This window comes from Physeter macrocephalus, chromosome 4 (assembly GCF_002837175.3).
Source record: "Physeter macrocephalus isolate SW-GA chromosome 4, ASM283717v5, whole genome shotgun sequence".
NCBI classification, from domain to species: domain Eukaryota; kingdom Metazoa; phylum Chordata; class Mammalia; order Artiodactyla; family Physeteridae; genus Physeter; species Physeter macrocephalus.
The window spans coordinates 128977956-128987359 of NC_041217.1; the positions used below are offsets into that span (position 1 = coordinate 128977956).

General features: G+C 34.5%; 1 protein-coding gene across 2 annotated transcripts in view; it reads right to left on the reverse strand.

Moving 5' to 3' along the window:
* The window catches only part of RAVER2 (ribonucleoprotein, PTB binding 2), a 117021-nt gene that overhangs the window by 40815 nt on the left and 66802 nt on the right, over window positions 1-9404 (reverse strand). For both annotated transcript variants that reach the window (XM_028489303.2, XM_028489302.2), the window contains exons 10-11: window positions 2952-3063; window positions 1455-1591 (exon numbers count right to left, since the gene is read on the reverse strand). In XM_028489303.2, the coding sequence (XP_028345104.1) occupies window positions 1455-1591; window positions 2952-3063 (249 nt within the window). The remainder of the gene's footprint in view (window positions 1-1454; window positions 1592-2951; window positions 3064-9404) is intronic.

Genomic DNA, 9404 nt, shown 5'->3' on the forward strand with positions numbered 1-9404 from the left:
CGAAAAAAAAAAAAAAAAAAAAAAAAAAAAAAAAAAATATATATATATATATATATATATATATAATGAAAATTTACCATGTGTTTACACATTGTTTTACATGATTTTTAATATCTGCATTATATTTCCTGATAAAAATATGACATAATTTGTTTATTCAGTCTTATAGATTGCTGGAAATTTAGGTTGTTTCTAATTTTCACAACTATAAATTATTCATAAATGATTTTACACATCTCTGATCATTTCTTTGCCTTTTGCCACTTGTAAATATAATCAGCATGTAATTAATGTTCTCATCTAAGTCATTTCTTAAAATGTTAACAAATAAGGGAACAATGATGGAGTTTTATGAAACATAGAAGAGAATGCCTTCCAAATTGCATCAATTCATGATTACTGCTCCTTAAATATAGGCATATTGCTAACTAATTGCATCATCTTCCAATTCATATTTCTCCATCTTTTCCACAGGTATATAAGAGACTTCATTATATCCAGCTTTACCATTTCTACAGAATCCATTTGATCTGTGTTTCTAGTATCCCATCATAAAAGTATAATCAGGCATCAATTGTTCTAAGTGAATTTGCATAGGTTTTCTTTTCTAAGTTTATTAGAGACAGGTGAAGCCAACACAGCTGCTCTGAGAAAAGCAAAGTGGAGGTATTGCTCCCCCAGACAGGAAAGAGCTGAGAAGGTGACTGTTCTGAGAAATAAGAATCAAAATTGTTAATTATAAGACTCTCATGATTACATAATCATATACTACTAACATGATATACACTCTTAGCTTAAGCCACTAAGAATAAGCTGAAGGAGAAAAGGCCAAAGCGAAATGGACATATTTAAGTAATGACAAAGTGTGTCTTTTGAATATAATACTTTTAATGTTATTGATTGACTGACTGTTTTAAGAGTTAGCATAATAGTGCTAGTTATGATCATGTCTCTACATACACAAGTGGTGGGGAAGAACAGAGGCATTTCCTTGGGTTTCTTAGTCAGGTCTACACTGGTGTAAACCAGATGTCAGCAGAGTTTTTCTGTAAAGAGCCCGAGAGTAAATACCTGATCCTGTGGGCCACACAGTACCTGTTGTAACTATTCAACTCTGCCGTTGTAGCGCAATGCACCATAGACAATGTGCAAATAAATGGATGTGGCTGTATCCCAGTAAAACTTTATTTACAAAACAGGTTGTGGGCTGGATTTGCTCTGTCATTTGCTCACCACTGGTGTAAACAATGCAATGTAAATATCTAGGCAAAATCATACTTAGCAATCTTCTGAACATGTCCTAAAATTCCAAATGGCGAGCAAGAAATATTGTATAGATCAGTGCAATTTTAATTCCTTATGATATTACAAGAATCACATTTTCATATCCAGTGAACTCAGTATATAGTTGAAGCAATTTTTCTATATATCATCAAAACCTGAGAATCATGTACCTGTGCATAATCACCAAAAGGTTGAGAATAAGCAATGCACTTCTCCAATGGGTGTTGCGATTCATTTCCCTGAGAGATTGCATCCAGAATGTTGCTTGCAATTCCAGTCTTCTGTAGAGTGATTTTACTTGCAGGGGCTTAAGGCAAAATCAATACATATATTTCAGTTGGCTGGTTTTATTATAAATTACAGAGTACAAAACTCGTTAATTCAGCATATTCTCAAATAGAACACAAATTTTAGTTTGCCAGTAAATATCTACATTTATTATTCTTGAGGGAAAAATATATAGTATGTGATATTGTCTCGTTTGTTTAAAACAATGAAAATGGAAGCCTGCCTTATGGGTAAATGATCTTGATGGAAACATTTAAAAAGTATATGTCTAATCTCTGAAGTAAGGCATACGAAATGTAAATTAACCGTTCTTATTAATGCAATAGTTGTAACCATCAATTTTTAGATCAGATAAAAATACAGTAGGCATACCAGAAGCACATTAAATTTTTTTCTGGCTTTAAAAATTTTTTTAATTACAAATTAATTAATTAATTACAAATTAATGTTTTGGTTCAAGAGGACACTTCATAAAATATAAAGAATGTATACTAAAAACAAAATTTATCTTTCACCTCTTTTCATTCAATTCTATTCTTTTTCCCAGAGGTAACAGTTTAGAATTAATTTTCTCAGATTTACTTTATGCATTTACACATTCAAATACATGCATATAAGAATACATAGCTTTAAATAAAGATAAATGGAATCATTCTATGCACACATTTGCTTCTTCCACTTAACCATTTGCTTTAGAGATCATTTCAAATTAGTACACATAGCACTCCCTCAATTATATATTCCATTTTATGACAAACTATTTAACCATTCCCCTATTGATGACCATTAAGGCACTTTCCAATGTTTCACTATTGAAAACCAATGTTGTAGTGAATATCTTAGTGCCTAGAACACACCACATTTGTGATTTTCTCTTAAAACTATAGTTGAATTAATAGTTTTCATTTACTAATTGAAGGCCTGAGGAGGGCCTCTAAAAGAGTAAATGAGAATTCCACTTCTGCCGATTATTAGTAACTAACATATTGGGGGGTATTTGGCAAATACTCCGGCTATATTAGATTCCACAGAGGTTTAAACTTCATATTTTAGAAATATGATTCTATATATATTGTAAAGAATTATAGTTTGTCAAATAATTCCTTAATCCAATTATTTTCAATCATGATTCCATAAAATTCAATAAATTGATTACATGCTTAATAACATATTATAAAAGATGTTTTCCTTAAATAAAACAGAATGCATTTTAAAAGTTTAATTTAGTTATTCTTTCAATTTATGGACTAGGGTCATAACTTGGGGTTTAATTGGTTAATACACATTATTTGCTTCCATTAAGTTAAAAATTAAAGTAAAACTCATTATGAAAAGTATTCAATAAAACTCCAAAATACTAATACTGAGCTCTTACTTACATGATAAGCACACACTGGGCAACACACTTGCTAAGTTCAAGTATGGATTTTTACTGAGCCGAATTTCTTTCGGTGGTTCTCCCAAGAGTGAAGTCTGATTCTTAGAGGCAGCCTATTTATCAAAAACAAGAGAGTGGGTGCTTAATAAGAGGTACAAGAAAATAAAAATGCAGGAAGAGTAGAGAAATACTTGTTCTTCAATAAATCTGGTCTAGTATGATAAAAATTTGTGAAACCTAATGTTTGAAGCTATAAATTTGTGAAATATTTCTGGGTACAGATTAAAATGATCACATTTCACCTGCTACTATTTTTCCAATTAGTTTTAAAAAGCTATTCTAGAACCACAGAACTTTAGAACTGAAAGAGAACTAAAGGCCGTCTTGTACAACCTTCTCATTTGAACCAGGAGAGAATTCATGTTCACGAGAAGAAACAAATCCCATACCTTATTTTCAGAAATACTATCATCAACATTTACTTATTAAGATATTTACTTAATATTTGGCCACAGCCATATGACAAAGGCAAAGCTTATTTATCTCTGGTATGAAAAATAATACCAAATAAAAAAATGGATTTAATAAAATCCAATTCAACATTTAGATGATAACCCTAGAAATTCATATTTATTGAAAATATATGATATCAGTATATATATATTTAAAATAAACTTATTTATTTATTTATTTTTGGCTGCATTGGGTCTTTGTTGCTGCACGCAGGCTTTCTCTAGTTGTGGTGAGCCGGGGCTACTCTTCGTTGTGGTGCACGGGCTTCTCATTGCAGTGGCTTCTCTAGTTGCATAGCACGGACTCTAAGGCTCACAGGCTTCAGTAGTTGTGGCTCGCGGGTTCTAGAGTGCAGGCTCAGTAGTTGTGGCACACTGGCTTAGTTGCTCCACGGCATGTGGGATCTTCCCGGACCAGGGCTCGAACCCATGTCTCCTGCACTGGCAGGCAGATTTTTAAGCACTGCACCACCAGGGAAGTCCCAATATCAGTATATTTTTATATAACTAGGTGTAAGGTTTCTAGTATTTCTTTAACAGAAAAATAAGGAGACAAAATCATGGGCTGATTCTTCAGTATATTTCATGTTATTTTGCGAGAATTTTTACTTTTCACTCTAGGATGGTAAAGATTTTAAAATAAGACACAATTAAGATTGGTTAATGCTAGTAGCTATGTTTTCTTTTAAATTAATTTTTATTTTGTTCCCTGAACAGAATGAAGAAAGCATAATCTCAAGAGCTTCTTTCTATATTTGAGAGCCAAAGCTCCTTACATTTGTTCCTTATCTGGCCGATATTATTGTATTTAGACAGAGGAAGCTGTCTTGTACATCTTCAAAAGCCCCCCAAAAGTCCACATTTGCTTGTGATATGTAAATCACAGATGAAGATGTATTCATTCATTCATATGTGTACACTGAATACTTACTATGCTCTAGGCATTGGTAAGCATTGGTAATATAAAATGAGTAAGACAGGGGTACTAACCTTAAGAAATTCAGTCTAGTAGATAAGATAGTTCAAGAGAAGTCTAAGATGGAACCATAAGTTTACAAATGATATATGCCAAAGGAAAGCATATAGCATGAGAAGGGACAGAACCCTAGAGAAAATCCAGTGATTGAGTAAAGGAAAGGTAGCCAGCAAAGAAGTTTCTGATTTTGTTTCTAAAGTACTCAAATTGCTAAAGTAATCAGATTATATCCACAGCAGGGATTCTCAGCTCTAGCTATGCATGAGAATCACTTTAAAAACTCAAAAATTAAATAAATAAATAAATACAGAGTCTCTCAACAAAGAAAAGCCATGGACCAAATGGCTTCACTGGAGAATTCTACCAAGTTCTACAAGGAATTAACATCAACCCTTCTCAAACTCTTCCACAAAATTAAAGAAGAGAGAACGCCTCCTAATTCATTCTATGAGACCAGTATTACACTGGTGCCAAAGCCAGAAAGACACTACAAGAAAACTACAAAACAATATCCCTTATAAATACTGATGCAAAAATCATCAACAAAATACTAGAAAACCAAATTTGGCACATTATTAAAAGGATTATACACCATAACCAAGTGGGATTTCTTCCTAGAATGCAAGAATGATTCAACATACAAAAATCATTCAATGTAATATACCCCACTAACAGACTGAAGGAAGAAATGCATGATCATCTCAATTAATGCAAAAAAGAATCTGACAAAATTCAACACACTTTCATGATAAAAATTAAACACTTTCAACAAACAATTAATAGAAGGAAACTACCCTAACATAACAAAAAGCCAACATTATACTCAATGGTGATCTTCTAAGATCAAGAAAAAGACAAATATACCTGCTTTCACAATGTCTGTTCGATATAGTATTGGAAGTTCTAGCCAGAGCAATTAGGCAGGAAAAAGAAAAACAAAAAGCTTTCAAACTGAAAAGGAGGAAGTAAAATTAGTTCTCTTTGCAGGTGACGTGAAAATCCTAAAGATTACATACACACACACGCACAAAATGTTAGAACAAATAAAAGAATTTAGCAAAGTCGCAGGACATAAAATCAACATGCAAAAATCAGTTGTGTTTCTAAACACTAATAATGAACAATCCAAAAGGAAAATTTTTTAAAATTTCCACTTACAATAGCATCAAAAAGAATAAAGTAATTAGGAATTAACTGAACCAAGGAGGAGAAATACTTGTACACTTAAACCTACACATAAATAAATGAAAAGACATCCCATGTTCATGTATTGGAAGATTTAATATTGTTAAAATGTCAATACTAACCAAAGTGATCTACAAATTCAATATAATCCCTATCAAAATTCTAACTTTTTTGGGCAGAAATAGAAAACTCCAACCTAAAATTGATATGAAATATCAAGGAACCCCAAACAGTCAAAACAATATTGAAAAAGATGAACAATAATGGAAGGCTCATACTTTCTAATTTTCAAGCTTACTACACAGCTACAGTAGTCTCAACAGTATGGTACTGGCATAAAGACAAACATAAAGACCAACAGAATAGGATAGAGAAACAAATTATTGCATATATAGTTAAATGATTTTCAATAAGTGTCAAAACTGTACAATGGGGATAGGCAGTCTTTTCAACAAAAAATGATGGGAATTCTGGATATCCACGTAAAAGAATGAAGTGGATCCTTATCTAACACCATATACAAAAATGAACTCAAAATGGATCAAAGTCTTAATTGTAAGAGCTAAAACTATAAAAGTCTTAAGAGAAAAGCTTAGGTGAAAAGATTCATAACATTGGATTTGGCAATCATTTCTTGGAGATTACATCAAAAACAGAAGCAGAAAAAAAAGAAGATCATATGTAAGGCCACAAAACAAGTCTTAACAAATTTAAGAGTACTGAAATCATATCAAGGATTGTTCTGACTATAATGGTATGAAACCAGGAATCAATACTAAGAGGAAAATTGGAAAATTCACAGATATGTAGAAATTAAATAACACACTCTTGAACAACAAAGAAGTCAAAGAAGAAATCAAAAGAGACATCAGAAAGTATCTTGAGACAAATGAAAATGGAAACACAACATACCAAAACTTATGGGCCCATAACATATGTGGTCAACTAATATTTGAAAAGGGTGCCAAGAATACACAATGGGTAAAGGACACTCTCTTTAATAAATAGGTGTTGAGGGCTTCCCTGGTGGCGCAGTGGTTGCGCGTCCGCCTGCCGATGCAGGGGAACCGGGTTCGCGCCCCGGTCTGGGAAGATCCCACATGCCGCGGAGCGGCTGGGCCCGTGAGCCATGGCCGCTGAGCCTGCGCGTCCGGAGCCTGTGCTCCGCAACGGGAGAGGCCACAACAGAGGAAGGCCCACATACCACAAAAAAAAAAAAAAAATGGGTGTTGGGAAAACTGTATGTCCATATGGAAAAAAATGAGACTGGATCCTGATCCTACACCACACACAAATATTTACTCAAATTGGATTAAAGACTTAAATATAAGACCTGAAACCATAAAACTAGAAGAAAATATAGGGGAAAAGCTACTTGACGTTGGTCTTAGCAATCATTTTTTTTTTAGCAATCAATTTAGGAACTCATATGACTCAACAGCAAAGAAAACAAATAACCCAATTAAAAAATAGCAAAGAATCTGAATAGACATTTTTGCAAAGAAGATATACAGGTGACCAATAGGCATATGAAGAGGTTCTTAACATCACTAATCATTGAGGAAATGCAAATCCAAAATGCAAATCCAAAACCACAATGAGACACGAAGCTGGTGAGGATGTGGAGAAATTGGAACCCTCATGCTTTGCTGGTGGAAATGAAAAATGGTACAGCTGCTGTGGAAAATAGAACAGCAGTTCCTCAAAAAATAAGATATAGATGTACCATATGATTCAGCTATTCCACTTCTGGGTAAATACCCCAAAGAACTGAAAACAGGGATTCTTAACAGATATTTGTATATAGCAGCATTTTTCACAAGAGCCCAAAGATGGAAACAACCCAGATGTCCATCAATGGACAAATGGAAAAAGAAAATGTAGTCTAGGGACTTCCCTGGTGGTGCAGTGGTTAAGAATCCACCTGCCAATGCAGGGGACACGGGTTTGAGCCCTGGTCCGGGAAGATCCCACATGCCACAGAGCAACTAAGCCAGTGTGCCACAACTACTGAGCCTGCACTCTAGAGCCTGTGAGCCACAACTACTGAGCCCGTGTGACACAACTACTGAAGCCTGTGCATCTAGAGCCCATGCTCCGCAACAAGAGAAGCCACTGCAATGAGAAGCCCGCACACCGCAACAAAGAGTAGCCACCACTCGCCCAACTAGAGAAAGCCTGTGGGCAGCAACGAAGATCCAACACAGCCAAAAATAAATACATAAATAAAAATTTTTAATGTAGTCTATAAATACAATAGAATATTATTCAGCCTTTAAAAAAAGGAAATTCCAATACATGCTATAACGTGGATGACCCTTGAAGACACTATGGTGATGGAAATGAGTCAGACACAAAGGACAAAAATTGTATCTTTCTACTTACTTTGGGTACCTAGAATAGCCAAATTCTAAGACAGAAAGTAAACAGTGTTTACTGGAGGCTGGGGAGAAGGGAAAATGGAGAGTTGTTGAATGGGTACAGAGCTGCAGTATGGGATGATGAAAAAGTTCTGGAGATGGATAGTAGTGATAGTTGCAAAACAATGTGAATGTACTTAATGCCACTGAGTTGTACACTAAAAATTCAGATCTCACCCCTATCTCTCTGAATCAGATTCTCAGGGCTGAGGAAGTTAGAGTCCAACCCTCTCCATTTTTTTTTTTTTTTTTTTAAACTCCAGTGGTGATTCTGACAAAAAGACAGAATCAAGAATCACCGGTCAACATAATATTAAAGATGCAGGTCTAAAAATCTACAGCCGAGTTTAACCAACTGTTTAACAAAGTCCAAAATCTTGCTACATACTTGGAAAACATACTTTGAGGTTACCTGGTCCAAGCCCCATTGTCAGGAAAGAAGAATCACTTCTACAACAATCTGTACAGATGTTCACCTGGGGTCTGCATAATCATTTTCAGTGATATGACATTTACATCTTTGTGAAAGTGTCAAATTTTTTCTTTGTTTGAAAACTTCAACTGTTCTTTGTTATATTAAGCCTAAATTTGCCTTATTGTATGTCATACTTATTGGACTAATTCTGCCCACTAGAGAAACATAAAATACCATGTGACTAGACTAGTCTGTAAATTTTTTTTTTTAATGTCAAATTAAATGTCAGCTGGTCAATCCTTGCCAAGTTCCATGTATCTATTTCCTTCAATTCTTCTTCGTGGGACTTGTTTTCCAGGCCCTGCCCCACTTCACCTGTCTTCTTCCAGATACACTCTCATTTGCCCATTATGTGAATCACCTCAAGTCCAGTTTTTCTAAAGACCCTAGTGCTTTCAGTGAATTAAAAAGTCTGTGCAAAAAGATACAGACTATTCATATATGAGTCTTATTTAACTTCCCTCAATAACTTAAGCAATTAAACCTGCAGATAAATTTTTTAAATTCATTCTATGAAGAAACACTCTATCCGTACCTCCTGCCATGACTAGGTGACACCAAAACCTCTTACAAAGCCAATATTATTATTTTGACATCTGAATACAGCCAACTAAAAGAATTGTTTCCTCATATGCCACTTTAATCCAAAGGGTATTTTAGGGTACAAGTAAAAAAAAATTAAATGTACTTTATTCTACCTACCAATTATAACATTTACAAATATCAGTGGTTTATAAACCAATAAAATTTTGGGTAAAAACCGAGAATTAAAACCAAGATTAGGGCTTCCCTGGTGGTGCAGTGGTTGAGAGTCCACCTGCCGATGCAGGGGACACAGGTTCCTGCCCCGGTCCGGGAAGATCCCACATGCCGCGGAGCGGCTAGG